The sequence below is a fragment of the Mustela erminea genome, chromosome 5 (genome assembly GCF_009829155.1).
Source record: "Mustela erminea isolate mMusErm1 chromosome 5, mMusErm1.Pri, whole genome shotgun sequence".
NCBI lineage: Eukaryota > Metazoa > Chordata > Mammalia > Carnivora > Mustelidae > Mustela > Mustela erminea.
The window spans coordinates 49412111-49433490 of record NC_045618.1 but is presented as its reverse complement, the minus strand read 5'-3'; the positions used below and the strand labels follow the sequence as shown (position 1 = coordinate 49433490).

General features: G+C 48.8%; 1 protein-coding gene across 2 annotated transcripts in view; it reads right to left on the bottom strand.

The window, feature by feature from the left end:
* Window positions 1-21380, bottom strand: part of CORO2B (coronin 2B) — a 128047-nt gene that overhangs the window by 44306 nt on the left and 62361 nt on the right. For both annotated transcript variants that reach the window (XM_032343011.1, XM_032343010.1), the window contains exon 2: window positions 16533-16733. In XM_032343011.1, the coding sequence (XP_032198902.1) occupies window positions 16533-16733 (201 nt within the window). The remainder of the gene's footprint in view (window positions 1-16532; window positions 16734-21380) is intronic.

Here is a 21380-nt window from a genome sequence, read left to right as displayed (position 1 = left end):
CTGAGATCATGACCCGAGCCAAAACCAAGAGTCAGACACAACCAAAGGAGCCACCCAGGTGGCCTTCCCCTCTACTTCTGAGGCTTGTGTGACATCTTGGGCAGAGCACTAAGTGGTCTGGGGCCTCATTATCAGTAATTGCACATCAGAGCATCACGTGATGGCATAGGACATGCCAAGTCCTGGTCTGGCTACACAGAATGTCTCCGAGGAATTCTCTGTCTGAAGTCCCTTCTCTGCCTCAAACAAATAGGGCCCCACCATTGGCAAGCGCAGTGCGCTGTTGACAGTACAAGCTGGGGGATAGTCTCTGCAAAATTAGTTAAACTTTATGGTCTGTTTACAAAGTTTCATAATAAAATGTTGATGGAAGGAAGTTATCTTTCTCAACTTCATGTATTTACTGGGTAAACAAGTGAGGTGGGGCCATCAAAGTTAGAAATAAGACAGCACTATTGCTGACCACTTCCTTAGAGGTGGTATCCAATGCAATCAGAAAAGAAAAGGTAATGAAAATTGTAAGTAAAGAGGTGAAACTAGAACCACTTGCAAATGATAAGATAGTATCCCCAGAACACCTAACAGAAAACACTGAAAAAGTACTACCAACAATTAGTGAATCCAGTAACATGGTGACATAAAAAATTAACTAGAATGGCCAATGGCTTTCCAATATATAGTCACCAATTCACATATATAATGGAAAGCGGGCCCTGTATATGATACCCCAGCAAAGCAGCAAATACAGATAACAAGAAACACGTTAAGATCTATATGGAGGAAATTTTTAACTTCCTACAAAAGGACATAGAGGACCAGGATAAGTAAAACTATAATCACAGACTCAACATCAAAGGCTTGTCCACTCTCTTTAATTTATTCTATGCATTCAACATAATCCCAATAAAAACAAGAGGGTCTCATTTCATATCTATATAAGCAGATTCTAAAATTAAATATTAAAATAAGAAGCAAGAAGAGGCAGCTAATGTTTGAGAAAAATGATGAGTCATATGACCAGCCTTATAGATATTATAACACATTATAGAGCCTTAGTGACATGGCATTATTGTACTGGTACTTGAATAGAGGGATCAGGAGAAAAGATCCATAAATAAACCCAAATACAAACAGAAATGCTGAATGTCGCAAAGACTGACTCTCCCATCAGATGATTTGAAAGACAGAGGACTCACTAAGTTGTATTAAGACAACCAGAGAGCCATATTTAAAAAAAAAAAAAAGATGAATCTATACATCATACTTTATACCAAGGTAAATTTAAATGTATCAAAGATTTTAATATAAAGATGAAATTATAAAAGTACAGGAAGGCATAGTGAGAAAACTACTGTATAATCTCAGAGAAAGAAAGGCTTTTCTAACTATGGTCCTAAATCTAGAGGGACAGACTGGTAAATTAGACTTCTTGAGATTTAAAAGAAGAAATCTGCATTGAAAAAAACACCGTATGAAAAATATAGTTGCAATTTATATCCCAAATAAAGGGTTAATTTCCCTAATACATAAAGAGCTTTTTCAACCCCTAAAACAATCAATGATCCTGGAGAAAAACAGATGAAGGAAATGGATAGATAATTCACACAGAACGGAAATGCAGATAGACTTTAAACACATAAAGATATCCCAGCTTCATTTTTAATAGAAACGCTACTTGAAACCACTCCGAGACAGTTTCCCACACACCATCTTAGCAAAAAATTTAAAAGCACAGCAATACTCCATCTTTAAGGGGTCAAGAAAACAGGCACATTTATACTTTGCTGGTGAGAATGTACATTGTTACAACCTCAGTGGAAGACCGTTTTGTCAATATCTATGGAAATTTCAAAGGCACATCACCTTTCTCCCTAATTTGTGAATTTTAACTAAGGAATGCTTATACCCAACAAAATACAGAAATCTTAGCTATACAAATCATCGAATTTCTACATATGTGTACTACCATGCGACTATCACCACAATCAAGAACTAGAACATTTCCATCACTCTAAAAGTTTTTTTGTGCCAACCCAAAATGCAATCGCTATTCTCACTCCCATCATTATAAATCATTTTGCCTGTTCTTGAGCTTCCAATAAGCAGATTCATACAATGTGTACCATTTTGTGTCTGGCTTCTTTGGCTCAATGTGTTTTATTTATTATTATTATTTTTTAAGATTTTATTTATTTTTTTGTCATAAAAAGAGAGTGCACAAGCAGGGGGACCAGCAGGTAGAAGGAGAAGCAGGCTCCCCACTGAGCAGGGAGCTCAATGTGGGGCCCGATCCCAGGACCCTGAGATCATGACCTGAGCCCAAGGCAGACACTTAAGAGACTGAGCCCGCCCCCCTCCCCCGCCCCCAGGCACTCCTGGCTCACATGTTGCTGTGGGTATCAGTAGTTACTCCTTTTTACTGCTGCATACTATTCCATTTTATGTATCTACCACAGTTTGTTTATCCTGCTGATGGACATTTGGGTTGTTTCTAGTTTGAGATTATTATGAATAAAGCTGCTAAGAACATTCCTTGACAAGTCTTTTCTTGTGGACATAAGTAGTCATTTTTCTTGGGAATAAAGCTGTGAGTGGGATGGCTTGGGTAGACGTTTGTTCCACTATATTAGAGATTCGGAACAGTTTTCTAAAGTGGCTGGAACATCTTACATCCCCACCAGCAAAGCAGGGCAGTTCCACGGCCACCCTCCCATCCTCATCAACAATTGAGGTTGTCAGTCTTTTAAATTTTGCCAGTGCTAGTGAGTGTATGGGAAGAACACCTGTTTTAATCTGCATTTTCCTGGTGAGTCATGACCCAAAGAAGTACCAATAGGTCTAAACACGTAAAGAGATTTTTAGCCTCAGTCTTAATAAAAATGCTAATCGAAACTACCCCCAAAGTAGCACGTCTCCATACGCTGGTTGGCTTTTTTGGATATTTACTTTTATATGATGCTCATCTAAGGTTTACCTTTTCATTTGCTGCCGACATGAACACTGTCATATACTGCGGACACCAGTCCTCTGTCAGGAATATACACAAACATATTGCCCTCATGTCTGTGGTCTGCCTTTTTGCTTTCTTAATGGTTTCTTTTGATGAGCAAGTTTTTGATTTTGATACAGTCAGCTGGTCAGTGGTTTTTATGATTATTTCTTTCTGTGCCCTGTTAAACAACCTCTGACTACTACGTCAGGAAGAAATTCTCGTGCATGTGTGTGCGTGTGTGTGTGTGCATGCATCTGCCTTTCCTGGGAGAGATCGCAAATCTCTTGAACCATCAATTCAATTTCTGGGCATTTATTCAGGAAAGACCCCAGTTGCCGCCACCGAAAACTGGAAGCTAGGGGGCGCCGGGATGGCTCAGTCGGTTATGTGCCTGACCCTTGATCTTGGCTCAGGTCATGATCTCAGGGTCTTGGGATGATCGGGTTATCCGCGCTCAGCAGGGAATCTGTTTGAGATTCTCTCCCCCTCAGTCCCTCCCCTCCCTGCTCCTGTGCGTGTACACACACACACTCAAATAAATAAATCTTAAAAAAAAAAAAAAAAAAGACAACCAGAAGCTAGGTGTGAGAGGCATATCCTTCACTGTATGTCCCTTGATTGCTTTTGAAGTTTAAACTATGTGAAGGTTTTACTACCTGGAAATAAACATTTACACATAGAGAGATGTTATTCTAAATGGGTAAGACGTTCTGTCTGCAAATACAGGTGAGTAAGGGTAGTCCAGAGGGGGAAAGAACCAGAATCAAAGTGTGAATGATCTCTAGCTCACTCCTAGGCTGCTAAGTCCCACGTGCCTGGGGACAAGGAGAGTGTGTCATACATCTTTGCCCAGGGCCTCATCCTGGCCTGCCGGTTGCATTCCAAGCAGCAGGCACTCTCCAGTCTCAGGTGTAAGCCCTCTTGGGATGGCCTACAGCACTGAGCCTCCAGGCCTTCTCTGACAGCACTGTTTTGGGGTACTTTACCTATCCCATGTCATTTAAACCTCCTTCAGATCCCAAGGGGCAGTTTTAGGAATGATGTCTGTCACACAAAGGAGGAACATGAAGCTCAGAGAGGTCAAGGAACTTGTCAGAAGTCACACAGCCATGAAGTAACCTAATTGGACCCAGGGCTGCCTATCTTCCCCTCTTCAGAACTCTCTCTAAGACCAGGGTGGAAAAAGGGAGGGTGGAAAGAGTTAAGCACCCAACAGTAAGCAACCGTGCTCTTCCCTGGCTCTTTCTCAGGCAGCCCCCTCCCCCTCCCACCCAGGTTGCTGCCTGGCCTCGGGCCCCATGCGCACCCCCACCCGCCCCCCGCTGGCGGACTGCAGGAAGGAGGCACAGATGGCAGGCGAGGATGAGGCCCCCAGCCAGGCTCACCCAGCTGTCGCTTTGGAGAGCACCACGCATCTCCTCCTCCTCCTGCTTTGAACAATTGGGAGCTGGCCAGCCTGGCCCCAGCTGTTCCCTCTCTCTGGTCCAGGGCTCCTGCAGACCCACACTTCTGAGGCCTTTGTCTCTGGGGAGCCCTGTTGGGGGAGGGAAGAGGCATGATTCCCGACAAGATCTTAGAAGACAACGGGTCTAACATCTCATTTTACAGATGGGGAAACTGAGGCCCAGAAAGGCAAAAGGACTTGTCCACAGAGAACTAGGCAGAGAAGACAGGTTTCCTCACTGCCAGCAAAGTTGAGGATTTAAGGGGAAGTACTCAGATGGGTTCCACTGGTCCTTCGGACCAAGCTTCCAGCAGAGCAGTTCTCCTCATCCTGATTGTGTATAATAATCGTCCACCTGTGACTTTGGGGGTCTTTATCTGGGTTTACAGACCCTTTAGGTCTGTGAGCTTGGATAGGAGAGAAATTTCACTAGCTTCTCACTGAAATTTAGTATTTCTTTTGTTTATAAATGTAGGCCACAAATCCTAGTAAGATTAGCCGAACCTGTGACTTTTTCATCAATAATCACAGATATTTTCAGATCACATTATTCTGTTACTGCTGTCCAGAAATAATGTTTACACTCAGCACTACTTGGAAATTACGGAACTTATTAGGCCCTCTGCTTTAATCACGTTATTTAATGTGTTAATATAAAAGCACAGAGAATACTATATCACAGTTCTGGTATACATTTTCATAACTGTATTTCAACATAATTGGTTCTTTTCTAATCCTATTTATCTTATTTTACGTAATTAAAATTTTTATTCTCTGAAGGGGTTCATGGGCTTATCCAGATTGCCCCCCCTTACAGATAAGAACCTGTTTTATTTGGGGTGCCTGGGTGGCTCCTTTGGTTGAGTGTCTGTCTCTTGGTTTCAGCTCAGGTCATGATCTCACGAGTCGTGAGATCGAGTCCCACCGTGGGCTCTGAGCTCAGAGAGGAGTCTGCTTCTCTCCCTCTCCCTCTGCCCCTCCTCCCACTCTCTCTCTCACACATAAATAAATAAATCTTTAAAAAAAGAACCTGTTTTATTTGGACAAAATGTTCCAGTGTTAAAAACCAAAGTTTGACAACTTTTGTGTCACATCTGTTACCTCAGAAGACAAAGATTGTGGCTGAATTCACTGGAGACAGAGGTAAGCTGGAGGGTAGGGGGCTGGCACCATGCGTGGGAAGCCCGTGGGCATGCCCCACACCACGTGCCCTTTCAGGCTTTATGTGACATCTCACTGAATCCTTGCAATGGCCTTGGGGTTGAGACTTAGCATTTGTTCCCTTTTGCCACTGAGGAAACTGAGGCACAGAATATGAGGTATTAGCCCAAAGCCCATGGCTAGTGAATGGCAAGAGCTGGGTTTGGAATCCAGGACATGATCCCAGAGCCTTCCTCCCTCATCACTGGGCCTCTGCCTCCCTGTCCGGGTAGATGGAAGCTTCTCACAGAAAGTCCCTAAGGTATTGCTGCTGCCTGGGTGCTTCTCTTGGTGGGGGGAGGGGCATAGGGAAATGAGATTCTGAAGGATTTGTGGCCCCAGCTGATCCTCTGACACATGGGGCACCAACTAGCTGTGCAGCCTTGACCAAGTCCCTAGCCCTCTCTGGGCCTTATCTATAAAATGCAGGGTTCTAAGCACAGTCGTCCCTACCTGCCCCCTCCTGTGTTCACCTAACAGATGACCCACTTGGAAACTTGGGCATGGGTTGCTTAGCAACTAAAATCAAGGTCTTGGCTGAGGGGAATAGAAAGTGGGGGGTAGGACAAGCTAACACCATGGGATGCCAATGCCAAAAAGCCATCTCTTAAATTTTTTTTTTTTTAAGATTTTACTTATTTGAGAGAGAAAGAGAGAATGAGCTGGAGGAGGGGCTGAGGGAGAGGGAGAAGTAGATTCCCCACTGAGCAGGGAGCCCAATGCGGGGCTCAGTCCAGGTCCCTGAGATCATGACCTGAGCTGAAGGCAGATGCTTAACTAACTAAGCCACCCAGGTGTCCCTATCTTGTGTTTTAAGAGGCTGAATGCTATGACCTATCCCTGCACCTTAAGGTGACCTGGCCCTTTAAGAGCGTTGGGATGGAGATGGGCGTAGGGACTTTAGGAAGGCCATCCTAAACAGAAAATTTCCCCAGGACTAAATCGGACTTGGGGGCTTGGAGTTTCTCAGGCTCAGCAAACACACACTCATTGTTCTGGAAGTTGCCATGGGAAGGGCCAGTTAGGAAGGGTCTTGCCCAAGGCCTCAGGACCCTATTGGCCCTCGGGGATATGCCCTGTTTCCAGCCAGGCCACCTTTGTTCCACTCCCCTGTCCTGCCTGTACCCTGTATCACTTTCGCTCCCTGAAGTGTCGGGAGCCCATAGAGGGACTCCAGATGCTGCAGCCTCACCGCCCCAGACCTCAGAGAACAGACACGTTTCTCTCCAGGGTGTGGGGATGGCTGCCCTGGGTGAGCTGATCTCAGAGGTTGAAATTCTCCTACTAGCCACACTTCCCTTTGGGTCTCAAGGTTTGGTCTTCTTAAATCTCACCCTCACCTTAACCAAAGGCAAATTCCCTTGGTGAAGGGAAGCAACTGTCCCCACCTCGGTAGGTCTGATATTGGACAAGGGGCCTGGCAAGGACCCCTGGGAAAGGGCACCAAGGGCGTCTGGGGGCACCCTGCAGCCTCAGTAAGTCGCTTCTCTTTGGGGCCAGGATTTCTCATGGGTACAGCTTGGTGCCGAGAACATGTGATCACTGGAGGCTGGTCCAACTCTGACATCCTTTCAAAGTGAGGCTGGAACTGGGGTGCTGGGGAGATGGGCAGGGGTGGGGCGGGCAGGGGCTATGGGGATTCTGAGGCCTCAGGCAGGCTCAGAGCACAGAATCTCAAACTCTCCCCTGCCCAGCTGTCCTGAGGTCGGAGCCGAGCCAGCTGGACTCCCGAGAGCCCCTGTCCCAGTCCCGATGCCCATCCCCATCCCCAGTGCCTCTTCTCCCCGTGATGTGAAGTGAAAGATAGCGGTTCTGATAGAACTCTAAGTTAGCTAGAAGGGGATTAGAACCATTAGCTCAACTTTCTGAGCCCTGGCTGTACCTTTCCACGCCTTATCTCATTTAACCCTCGCAGACAGGTAGATTCTCGGTAAGCATCAGGCTACAAAGTTCACGACTGATTGGTCACCCAAGTGTGCCCAGAATCCTCCCCAAGTTCCCCCTCCCGCAGGCATTCCCATCTGTCCCATCAGCGGCCCCCTGTATTGCCAGCCCCAGACCCTTTGGGGCACAAGTGACGGGGCTATGAGTGCCTTCCTATATACAGCGCTCAGAGACTGTAGCCAGCCAGACAGTTCTAAGAAGGCCAGAGATAAGCCTCCTCCTTGTTGGATGCAGGCTGGGGAGCCCACAGGCTATTTCTGGGCCCAGACGGACCATGGAAGAGGAGGGAGGTTGCAAAACCCCTTGTCTCCACCAAGCTCCTACTTCCTGGACATACACCGTGTGCTCAGCTATGTGCTGAGTGCTGTTTAACCACCGCGGCCCCAGAAGCCATGAGAATGATTACGATTTCGCAAATGGAGAAAGCAAGGCACAGAGAGGGTGCACACCCAGGGGGGTCACAGCCAAGGGATGGAGCCATGATTTCTAAAGATGCGGGAGGCTCCAGGTCTGAGAAGGAAAGCAGAGAGCAGATCCAGCAATCTGGGTGACTGGTCTGGCCCACAGGCTAGTGCCTGGGTTGGGGTGGTGGCGGGGCGGGGAGGTTGGGCCCAAGGCCCAAGTTCACAGCCTCACAGGCTGTGCTAGGAATGGAGCTGGGGAGACAACTCCGCAGAAGCCCTGACCCAAGGCAGAGGGATGGATTCTTTGACCTCTCAGGATATCTACCAGTTTAGCTGCCTCCCTGGCCGCCTGTACCTCAAATCCAGAGGATTCCATCCCATAACCATGAACTAAAATAAGGGAGCGACACTTCCATGTCTGCTGAAAAGCGCGCCTTCACTTTTCTCAAAAATAAGCACCCATTCTTCCAAAAAAGGGAAAAACACAAAGCAAGGCTGTCAATCTCAGCCCTCAGACAAATGGAACGAAGTTGTGACTTCTCCCTCGGAGCACAGTTCTCCCCCCCTTTTCCCAAAGTCACTTACTGTACATTCCGGCTGTCACAGGCTTTGAGATGCAAATTGCACCAAGCGGAAGGCAGCTTGAAGAACAAAGAACGATTGAGGAAAGATCTGAAAAATGGATGTGGAAAAGATTCCGAATTCCCCCCAGAGAGGGGGGAGACCTGTCTGCAGAGGGGAGCAGGGATGGAGATTTGGGGCTTTTCCATGGGAGCCAGCAGGCTTGAGGAGCTCAGAGCTCAGGCAGGGAGCGATGGAGAGGGAGTGTTCCAGAAATCTGGAATGGAAGTAAAGGCATCGGCAGAGCAGAAAGTCTGGTCTTATTACAGTCTTCGGCGCTGAGCTGGGCACTCACTCATTTCTGGTCCTTCTTTTATTATCAGGCCTCAAATGTACAGTGAGTCATGGAGCTAACTGGCCTGCCAACTTCTGGGGTCGATTCCAGAATAAGAGCAGCTGGGCAGGCAATAATGTTCTGAGGGCTCTAGGGGGAGGGTACAGCCTCCCCTCCACCCAGCTTGAGGCTGGGAAGCCCCCCACAGGGCACTGCACTGTCCCTGGGGCCTGCAGGAGAGGGGATCCCAGGACCAGCAAAGAGAAAGCTGCAGCTGGGGAGATGGGGCACAGGAACCTCGGGTCAGCCCGATGCCCCGCCCCCGCCTTGCTGAGCACCTACTGTGTGCAGGCGCAACTCAGACATGTTCCCCACCCTCAGGGCTCTCAGGCCAATCAAAGCAACTCCCTGAACTGCAAACTCCTGAGGTCTTGTTTGCACTTGATCTTGTTTATTGTTGTATCCCTGGTCTTGGAACGGGGACTGCGACATAGTAGGTGCTTGATAAACATCTGTTGAATGGTTGGGTGGGTGGATGGATGGATGGATGGATGGTTGGATGGATGGATACACTAACCACTTAGGACACAATGAAACCTTTAAGGAGTAGCCTAGCAGCAACAGCCACAGACTGCCTCTGGATGGGTACTGGGATAGGGGAAGCTTTGGGGGGCTGGCCTTGTCTGAGGTGGGCCTTGAGGGATGAGAAGGAGCCATTCTTGTATTCTGTGCAGTGCCTAGCAGCATGCTGGTGAGGACATATTTGAACAAAACGGTGTGAGAGGGATAGAAACCACGAGAACTAAACTGAACCGGAGAGAGCGTGTGGCCCAACCCCATCATTTTGCAGAAGGGAAAACTAAAGCATGGGAAGGTTTACCTTAGGTGACTCACCTAAGGTCACACAGCAACTTAGTGGCAAGGCAGAGATTCAAGCAAGGTCTGTTGGCGTCTAGAGTCTGATCTCTTAGACCCCTCCTGTGATGCTCTCCTGCTCCAGGGCTCTGCTGTCTTCACCGTGATGCCTTGTGGAGTTTTGCTCCCATTCCACTCTACCACCCACCCTTGCAGGGCTGGGGAGAACAGGGAGCACCTGCCCAACTCCGGTTAGATCTCTCAACCTTGAACACTGAAGACAAGCCAAAAAGCAAGAGAGGCCGCCCTGATTGGGTTGGGAGAGGAGAATGCAGCATCTCAGACCCAAGTCCAAGGGGAAAGTGTTTTGCCACCAGGTCACGGAGACTCAGTGGGCAATAGGAGGGGGAGAGGGAGGCCATAGGGCTTGCACAAGGAGGTAGAAGTGCCTGGGGCTGGGTCCTTAGTCCATGCCCGCTGACTGAAGGAAGGATGCCATCTTGTCTGGTTTCCTGCTCCAAAACACCTCTCCCATCTCTTCCTGCTGACTGAAATTGCTGCTTCAGGCCTTCAGAGCGGAAGCTTCCCACAGGCTTTAGGAAATACCCACTCTCCTGGCTTTCAGCAGGGATGTACGAATGGTGTTAGCATATCAGAGGAGATCATAGAGTACTGTGGAATTTACATCCAAGGAAGTCCTTGGAGACATTCAAACAACCGCAGTGACAATACAAGGCGTATCTCCAGACATGCCTCTGCCTAATGCTCCATGGGCAGGCCCGCTGCTGGGAGAGCCCTGAGTTCAAATTCTGCCACGTGTATGCTGTGCAATCTTGAAGGAGTCCCTTGACTCCTCCGAGCCTCTGTTTCTTCATCTGTAAAATGCGGAGAACAACTCTACATCTTCATCATGGGACTGGAGGTGAGATTCAAAAGCAGCAAGTACATTAGACTTCAAAATCTGTCCCGCTGATTCTAGCGCGCAGCCAGGACTGAGAACCACTGGGTTGCAGGGACAAGCCAGCCTCCTGATGTCCAGGCCAGGTCTCATCCCTCTTCCTCCAGGTGCCAGTGGGGCTACCGGGTAGCTGCCTAAAGCTTCGGCGGGCAAGACCCCGCTTCCAGACTCTGGCCTTCCCGCAGCCCGGATCTGGAGGCGGCAGGCAGCCCGGGCGGAGTGCGTGCGGCAGGAAAGGGGCGGTGCACCTGGGGAGGCCCAAGTGGTTAATCAGGCCTCTGGGCACCGTGCCTGGTCTCTGGAATATTCATAAGGCTCCTCCAGCTGTGCCAGGCAATCAGGGTGATGATTGCTCCCCCATCTGCAGCTTAACATTCCACTCCAGAGAGGAGAGAGCTGGCGGCTGAATGTTAACTAGGGGAACAACAGGCTCGGGCCTTCCCTGCAGCAGCCCGAGCAAGAGCCCCAGGGAAGGCAAATGCAAGTCTTGAGACGGGCCGGCCAGCCAGAGCAGATCTGCTCACCAGCGGCAGGGGTGGTAGAAAGAGCCGTGGCTTCGGAAAGCAGGAAGTTGGCCTCAGGTCCAGCTCCCACACTGATCCAGGGAAGGTCCATCTCCCCAGCCTCAGTTTCCCCAACTGTGAAATGCCACCCAAGAGGACTGACTCTCAGCTTTTGGTTGGATTCGAGCACTGTGCAAAGAAAGCATCAGCACGGCCGTTGTTGGGAGTCGCTGCAGACGGGCCTTCTGGCCTGGAGAAAACTTTCCCGTCACAGATATTGAAATCTTAGGCAAAGCCAGCTTTGAGGGAACCTGAGCAAAGGGGCAGCTTCAGAAGCTTCAGTCCCCTTCAGAAGGCTCGGTCTTGGGGTAGGGATCTGGGGGTCCCAGGTAGTGCTATTCTCATTTGGCCCGAACCTCTCAGAGAAGCAGGAAGGGAATTGGGAAGGACACCTGATAGCAGACGGAAAACATTCGGAAAAGAACAATAACGGCAGACGGTTCCGGTTGCTCGGGGAAAACAGCCTAGAGTCATTTAGTGTAGGGACAAAGTGTGTCCCCAGGAGTCCACAGTTCATAACCAGCGCTCAAAGCCCGGATTAGGATCTGCTAAGAAAGGGCCAAAATCTTTTTGGTGTTTGTACTGAGAAACATGGGTTTGTAGAAAGATTTCTATCAAACTGAGGGAAAAGAACCTGGCACTAAAATAAGAGAACCTTCTTCCTAGAAAACTGGCCAACGTGGAACAGCTCATCTCTACTGCTGACCGATAATGGGAGGGTTCTGAATTGGGTGTTACTGTTCTGGTTGGTAAGCCCTGCCCCCAGACCAGCCGGGCTGTGCCTGCAGGCTCGATGCGGCCACCATGGGCAGGACACTGACAGCCGTGGCTGGTGCAGCAGGGGACGGTGGGCGTTGGCTCTGATTCCGAAGGAGCCATTCTGTGGATGTGGAACCTTGCTCCACATGGCCTCAGACACCCAAACTAAGTGAACACCACAAAAGAGTTGTCTCACCCACCCACCCACTGCCAGCCTTCGCCCTCACTGTCTTGTTAGCCTTTTCTCCAGCAAGCTCCTAAGCATGTGTAACTCTTCGAGAAAACATTTGCAACAAACGTAATGGAGGGCTGAACTGAGTTCCTCCCCACAGCCTCTCAAACCTCAGGGACTCCATCTTTACGTCAACAAATTGCTTTTATTGTTTTTTTCTGAAAAATGAAACCTTCAGGGTTCACCTAAAAAAAAAAACTGAGAAGCTATAGCTATGGAAAAAGAAGAAAATGAAAGAACCTGCTTGATCCTAATAATACTCAGAGATAACCATTATTATATATCAACAAGTCTTTTCTGGATAGGTACATGGATAGATAGAAATTCCCTTTTTTTCTTTTTTAAAGATTTACTTATTTGAGAGAGAGAGAGAGAGAGAACACACATAAGAGCAGGGGAGGGACAGATGAAAAGAATCTTAAGCCGACTCCCAGCTGAGCTTGGAGCCCAGCACAGGGCTCGACCTCATGACTCCAGAGCTCATGACCTGAGCCGAAACCAAGAGTCTGACACGTAACCCACTGAGCCACCCAGGCGCCCCAGATAGAAATTTCCTGATGGGATTAATTATATTTTTCTTTTTGTTTCACTTAACAGTATGTCATAAAATTTTCTCTCATGAAATACTCCCCAGTATCAGTGGTTCTCAAAGTGTGTTTGGGGATCCCTGGGGATTCCTAAGACTTTCAAGGATTCTGTTGGGTTGAAACAATTTTTCTAATAATACAGGGATGTTATTTGCCTTTTCACTGCCATTCTCTCAGGAGCATAGAGTGAAGTTTCCAGAGACGACGTGACTGTTATTAAAAGAGGCCGAATGCAAAAGTAAACATGCAAATCTCCCAATATACACATATATAACATGCAAAACTTCTATTAAGCCAGACTAACTTAAAGAGACTTGCAAAGGGGTAAAGCAATGCCTTTCTTCTCATTAATTCTTTTGTGTTTTGGAAAATAGTTATTTTTCATAAAATGTTTCTTGGGAGAACATGAAATGGGTTCATTAAATTTAAGGTATTATTTATTTATTTGAGAGACAGGGAGAGCAGTGGGAGGGCCACAGGGAGAGGGAGAGAATCTCAAACAGGTTCCATGCTAAGTGCAAAGCCCAAAGTGGGGCCAGATCCCCCAATCCCAAGATCATGACCTGAGCCAAGATCAGGAGTGGGAAGCTTAACTGACTGAGCCACCCAGGTACCCCTAATGTTATTTTAAATGAATTAACAAATAAATACTTTTGAAATTCCTTCTTTTTTATTTTGAATATGCCAAATATTGATACAGAACTTATCCAAGTAAAAGCCCTTTGGCATCCTCAATACTTTTGATTCTGAGCTGAGCACTTGGGAACAACCGTTGTACATCACCAATTTTGATGACTGCTTAGTATCCCTTTATTTGGATGTTCCCTAATGCTCTCCTCATCTCCTTATTGATAGACCTGCAGGTTGCTTCCAATTTTCATTATTATAAAAGGGCTGCACAAACCATCATGCACTTATGTAAAGTGAAAACCTACTGGATTCAGAGAAACTGACAGTAACCAATTGGTAGAATGAGCCATTACTACCTGTTCCTTAGCAATCAAATCAAACACAATGTGTCACAATATATGAACAAATAAAGTTGAAAGGCTCTGTGTGCCTTGGCTTTATATGTATGAGTTTGGATACATTGTTTTCTCTATGCAGAGTCTCACACTCTATAAAAAATTCCCTTTTCCCTGCTGTCCCTAAAGTTTTACAAAATCCGATCACATTCTAGACTAGTGCTACTGATAATATAAAACTCTCTGGTACCATTACAGAAACCGAAGAGAAGAGTTTAGAAACTTTTAAGCAACTTGAGAGAGAAATTTGATCTCTGTAGAAAATAAAGTGGAAAAAAATGGAGTACTGAAAAATGGTACAAACATTTTGGGCATCCTTGAGAACGTTTCTGTTGGATAGAGTCCTAGAAGTGGAATTGCTAGGCCCGTGGACATGCACATTTACATGTTAATAGCTATTTCCAAGTTACCTATAAATTTGATGTAAATACATCAAATAAAATACATCAATGTAAATCAAATGTACATCAAATACATCAAATTTAAATACCTTAAATACGCCAAGAACGTATTTGGACACCTGTTCTCTCACACACTCAGGAATACCAAAGATAATTAGTCTTTTAAATCTTTTCCTATTTTAGTAGGCTAAAAGACTTATTTTCATCTTCTGTGAACTGTTTATTCATATCCTTTACCTGTTTTTTTTTTTTTTAATTTATTTGACCGACAGAGATCACAAGTAGGCAGAGAGGCAGGCAGAGAGAGAGGGGGAAGCCGGCTCCCTGCCGAGCAGAGAGCCCGATGTGGGGCTCGATCCAGGACCCCGAGATCATGACCTGAGCTGAAGGTGGAGGCTTAACCCACTGAGCCACCCAGGCACCCCTCCTTTACCTGTTTTTTATAGGGTTCTTTTGCTAATAGATTTTTCTGGAATACTTAGCTATTTTGAACATGGGTCTTTTGTCTGTATCAGTTATGGGGTTTGCTTTTAAGTGGCCTTACATGTATAGTAGTACATACGTTGTATAGTAGTAGTATAGTAATAATATGGTAGTATCGAAACTTTACTTTTTTAAAAAAATTGTTGTAATCTATTACTCATTTCCTTTATGGTTCTGGGATTCTTGTCTTGTTTACAAAGACTTTCCTCATTGCATGATTTAAAAAATCCTCTCTTTTCCTATAATATACATGCAACTTTTCTTTTTCTTTTCTTCTCTCCTTTTTTCTTCTTTCTCTTTTCTTTTAATGGTTAGACCTTTAACACATCTGGAATTAATTGTTACAGCATGAGGTACTGCCTATTGACCTTGGAAAGCCACACGGTGGAGTGTGTGCCGGCACTGTTCTTGAACCCCTGTAAGGACCAAGCCACACTTGGCTGGGGACCTGACGTGGGTTAGAACTTACTTAGTCCCCAAGGTAGACAGGTGTCTGAGCCCATCTGGTTTGAGAGGGGAGACAAGCTATATTTCAGAATCCTTCCAAATGTGTTAGAGCTGCTGTGGGCATCTGTAGGCAAAGTCCATGAGCAGAGCTAATAGATGTTTCCAGGAAAATACCCAAACATCTTTAACATCCCATGTGGTTCACGAGGAGCTTCCATGTCTATCGTCGTCCTACTCCATGCCAACATGGTGCATGTAGACGGAGGACGATTCAGCATCCTTGTCTTACCATTACAGGAGGATCGGGTGCAGACAGGTTAAGTGACTCGCCTGAGATCACAGTGGCGGCAAGTGGCAGAGCCAGCTGGAACCCTGCCACCGAGGCCATGGCTCCTCAGACCAGACCTCTCTGCCCATTGGGTTCTGTCCTCACACCTCTCAGTGTCACTGTGGCTCTGCCCCCTTTGGTGGGAGGGAGGCTATGGCCTGAGGCATTCCCAAATCCGTGTTCCCCCACTGTGGGCAGGAGAGACTGGAAAAATCCATCCTCCACCACCAGCTGACGGTAGATTTCGAGAACGAAGGCTTCCTTCCGCTTGTACCTCCTCCTCCCCTGAGCGGTTTGGTTTGGCGGAGGGTGGGAGTGGAGATGAGTCAGGCCGGGAAGGGAGAGCTCAGCCATAAACAAGCGAGACTGACAGCGAGCACTTTCCCTGAGGCGCGTGACCTCCCACGGGCCTCCAGGGACTGCCTGAACACAGAGCTTCAAAATTTCATGATCTAAGCTTTGCAGATTTAATTTGCTATATTCACAAAGGCAGCCACCGAAGAGGGAAAACCTTTATCTAGGAAGAGGGAATGAGAGGGAAGGTGAATTATTTCTAGGCGCTCAGTGGAGAGAGCTCACAGTGTTTTTTAATGCGGGTGTCATTTCTGCAGATGCCCCCATGGGCCTACGGCTGCGTCTTCAACCCTTCCAGCTTCACACCGAAAAGGACAACCCAGGACACAAAATTGTGGAGCAAGACCTGGTCTTGGAGATCACCTGGAGATCAGATGTTCCAATCCTTAGTGTTAACGGGAACCCCATGTATCCGAAGGGAAGTGACTTGTTCAAGTGCAATCTTTGGGGAAGTTTTGGGAACAGATCTCAGGTCTCCTGGATCCTGGCCTGCTCTTCTTCTGGCAAATCTTGGGAAAACCCGGGGGAGGGCACAGCCACCGGACACATGATGAGACAGTAAAAGGGCGGAGGGCACAGAGAGAAATGGAGGCAAGAGTGACCAAAGAAGGCTCCTCCCTTCTCCGGACAGCAGCCAGGGCTAGGGAGCTGCGGGTCCTACCTGCTCCAGAGGGATGACCAGGAAGGAGCCACCTCCCGCGCTCTCAGTGACAATGGCCAGGAAGCGGGCGTTGACGGCACAGAAGTGGTTATCGTGCACATTTTTGGTGATGGGGATACCATCGAAGCAGTGCTCCCGGTTGGCCACCTTCCCGTAGACATTCCGGAACTTGGAGCTGCGGTATTGTGGACGCCAGGACATCTGTGAGGGACCAGGAGAGATAAGCGTCAGGCAGGTCACTGCTTCCAGAAGAGCTTGGGCTGGGCATGGGGTGGGGGATGGGGGGAAAGTGGAGAGAGGGGAAGAAGCTTCCAGGAATGCGGGGCCCTCTGTGTGTCCGGCCCTGTGCTAGCGGACTTCCTCTCTTACTAAAGTCCTACAAGAGCAAAGACTGGCATGCGGGCACTCGTACAGGAATTTCCTGCCTTTGATGCACACTCCAATCCCACCTTCCAGAAATGATGTAAGGTCCTTTCACTTCCTAGGGACATGGCATGTGACAGAGCAGACTGTCCCCCCAACAACACGTATGGGCTGCCTCCTGCCTCTCAAAGGTTGTACTCAATTCAGTATGGGAGGTACACAGAGGAGGCTGGCGGCCCCAAAGACAAAGAACACTGCTGTTGGTGAGGAAGGTGGGAGATGTCCCCCTTTATGTGCAAAGAGACACATGACCACCCATTATCATCCCCTTCTCTTGTTCTCTCGAAAGCCTCTAATCCACAAATGCACCGTCAGAAATCATCATTTTCATCATCAGGCACAGAGAGGTTAAGTGACTTGTCCAAGACCACACAGCTAATAAGTAGAGCCCTGAACACAGGCCTCCTAACTAGAAATCTGAGACTCTTTCCTACGTCAGAATATTCTTCGGAGCAAGATTTCTCAGTGTGTGGTCTAAGGCTCATCTGAGCCTCGCACATTCTTTGTGAGAAATGCTGATCCCTGGGTCCCAGTCCAGACCTACTGAACCCAATATCTGGGGGATGGGCCCAGAAATTAGATTTTAATTCCGCTTTTCTCCCACCTGCAGGAAACACCCAGTGAGAAAGACACACATTAAAGTCTGAGAGCCCAACCCTTCTCTACCCACCATCAATAATACCCATTCCAACCAAGCAACCAGTTGTCCCCTACTGCATGTGTATCCTGTGCCATGCATCCTAGATTACAGATGTGCACAAGGGGGGGGCTGGAAGAATGAGTGGGCAGCCCACGGTGGAGTCCAGTTTCGCTGAGGGTTGGATTCTCCTAGAGGGAAGCCCTACAAATGGTCACCTTCAGAGACAGAACCCGAATAGGAGTTCTCCCAGTAGATGTGCCTCCAAGTGCGACAGGCCACCGCCAGAACCCAGCCAGGACCTGGCACACGGCTAGAGCTCAAGAGCCCTTTGTTTTTGTTTTTTGTTTATTTGTTTTTTTCAATAGTATTTATTTATGAGAGAGAGAGAAAGAGAGAGAGGATGAGAGTGAGCACAAGCAGGTAGAAGAGCAGAGGCAGAGGGAGAAGCTGGCTTCCCGTTGAGCAGGGAGCCCAACGTGAGGCTTGATCCCAGGACTCTGGGATCATGACCTGAGCTGAAGGCAGACGCTTAACCAGCTGAGCCACCCAGGTGCCCCTCAAGAGCTCTTTGTAAATGAATAGACTGCTGGCCCAACTTTGCCATGATCCATGCCTTCCCCTTCCTGCCAACTCTCCTGTTATCTCCAATTGCATCTGGGGACAGATCCAGGCAAGGGTGATTTCCCTACAGGAAATTTCCATGGGAAGGAAAAACAAAAGGAAGCCCCACCATAGAATCAGGACACCAACTCTGGGAATCTGGAAACAAAACTTTGCATTTGATTTAAACAAAGCCAAGAACCTAGCTTCGAAGTTCTCTTGTCACTGAAGGAAGGAGTTCAGCTCCCATAAGGAGATTCCCAGGGAGTGTCTCTCACCTGCCGGCAAATCCTCTTCCCACTGGCCCCAGGGTTGCGGGGTGGGGGGTTGTCCCCTACCTCCATCTTCTCCTCTGCCTGGGTCACTGTGCACCCTGCGGGGATGGGGGGGGCCTTTCCCTGCTCATCACTCCTTCCTCCCTCCCCGCCTCAGCCCACACTGCCACCCACTCCAATCTGCCTGCTCTGGTCCCTGCCCAGGTCTGTCAGGACTGTTCAGGACAAAGTCCTGTGGGATACGGACCACAGCCCCACGGGCACTGCTATCTGCAAGACCTCACTTGCTCGCTCAGGACATCAACTCCGAATCAGGATTACATCAGCGATGCCCAGGCTGGGGTCCCAGGTGCTCACTCTCGATCCCCTTACACGGTGCAGAAATGAAGTGTTTAATTTTAGTAGTTACGGGTTTATTTTAATTTGCATTAGAAATAATATAACTTGCGTGCCAAATCCATAATTTCACAGATATCACTGCTAATAAGGCTAAGTTAAAAAATAATGAATCAATTACAAAAATATAGCATGAAAAATATAGCAGAGACCTGGCAAAAATTCAATCTGATAGGGGAGTGCTAAGAATTTCTCTGTCCCTTCCAGGTAGAACATTCTAGATTCCACAGTTCCCGTGAAAGAAAAAGAGAAATTCTATCTCCTGTTCTTTGCTGGTGCATCCCTGGCCTGGAAGGTCTTCACCCCTGTTCCCTGCCCAGCCCGTTAGCCTTCAGGGCACGGCTCAACTTGGACTCCTCAGAGCCCCTGAACAGCCAGCACCTCTCCCTCAGGGACTAGTCTCCACCGTGTCACACCGGCTCTCTCTTCCCCGAAAGACAGTCTCAGCATCGTGATGGAAGGTGCTGACCCCAGGGCCTCTGAGCCGGACTGCAGACTGGTGTCTGCTCTTCCTGGGCAACCTGCATGAGTCCTAGATGGCAACCTGCATGAGTCCCAGATGCCGGGGCAGGGCGGGGGCGGGGGGTAGGGAGGGAAGACCTGCTGGGCTTCTGGCCCCTCCCCAATGGGACCCCCCCTCCCCACAGTGGGGAGACAGCTGGTGTGATTCAGCCTCCCCACCACAAGAGGCACGGGGAGCCACTTCTTAGCCCACATCTGGTGAGCAGGACAACAGTTTCTCTTTCTGCTCCAAGCACAGCCCCTGGCCTGGCACCTGGGATGGGCTGACCCAGGCCCGTTGATAATGGCTCAACCCCACACTCTTCCCAGTGCGGACTCCACTGCAGGGTTTCTTGGGTGGCTGTTACCCTTCCCGGGTAACAAGAGCCAGACTAGAGCCACATAGCTCCAGATGCAGTGCCATGTTTGCTGCTGCCTCAATCTGTGACTTGGGAAAAACCCTTAACCTCTCTGTGCTACATCTGTCTGCTCTTAGATAAAGGAGGCCAATAATCCCCACTGCCTCCGCAAGGGTGGAGGAGTCAATGCCAAGATGCTGTGATATGCCTGGCACAGGCCTGGCCCCATCTGAATGCCCACTTCACAGAGCAGAATAGAAAGCAGGAGAGGAAGGGCTGGGCTCCCACTCCCCCTTATTATGAATGCCCCAGAGCCCTGCAGGTTCAGGGGTGGGACCTGCGCCCAGGTCCTCAGGGCCCCCAGCCTGGGTCTGCCATGGCTGGGGGCATCCCACGGGCCTCCTGAGACATGCCTTGTTCCAGAGTTCTGGTGACACTGAGGCCAGCTGACCTGACGGACTCTCGGGAGCCCTCCTGTGACACCCATGTTTCCCTGGGTGGAGCCCGCAGCAGCTGGATATATCTGGATCTATTTTCCCATCTGACTTCACTTCTTCCTCCTCCAACTCTCCTCCACTCTTTCCCTACTCCCTCCCCGACTTTCTGCACTGCCCCCCTTCTCTGCCCTTTCTCCCCCCCATCCCATCTCCCATTGCCCCATTCCCCAGGGCGTTTGTGCCCAAAGAAGCATTTGTGGTCAAGGCTCCTGGTGGAGGCACCTGTATTCTCCTTGAACATATCCCACTGGTGCCCCTCACAGCCCAGCATCCTGCAGGAGTGGGGTGGAGGGGGCTGCCCTGAGCCCAGCTCTCGGGCTTGGGACCTGCACTCAGCAGGCCCATTCTTCCAGTGAGCCTGCCTCCTTGGGCTGGGCTCCAGCGGACCCTAGAATAAGGCCAGCCTTCTTCCTGGGAAAATGGAGAGCATCTTTCCAAGGGCTTTGTTCTCAGCAAGCCCACTGCTGGTTTTCCCTACTGGCCAGTAGGCTGGGGCTGGATCTCTCAGCTGGGTCTTCTGAAGGGTCCTGGTCGACCAAATTGTTGTTCACAATAGGATGAACGCGGGGTGCTCCCGTGGGTTTCATGTGGCCGACCATGGTCCTCATCACTGGGTCTGCACCCTCACTGCACATAGGCCCACACCGAGAGCACGGCAGAGTGCTGGACCCTGGGTTTCCCTTCCCCTCTCTGACTCCTGCTAACCTTGGAAAAGACACTTTGCCTCCCTGAGCATCACGAGCTACATTTCTAAAAGAGATCCGTAATTTCTGATTATGTGGTTGTCTGAAGAATCAAAATGAGATAATGTAGGTGCAGGTCCCATGCACCATGCCACTGCTGCTCCCATGGGCCCAGGCCGTCGATGGGGCCCGGGAAAGCTCCCGCACAGATCCTGCTTTCAAATACAGAGAAGACAAAGCCTATACCTGAAACGTTCATGGTGGTTAGTCGCTTGGTGGCAAACAGACTGCGGGATGGAAATGCTGTGGGGATGGGAGGTCAGGGAAGAAGAGCATCAGGGTGGGCTTCCTGGGGGCAGAAGCCCACAAATGCTTGCCTGTCCCAGGCACCGCGAGAGTATGGGGCTGCACATGATGCCCATGGGGGAGCTCCGGCTGTCCTTGTACAGGGTGGAAACACCCAGTCAAATTTCA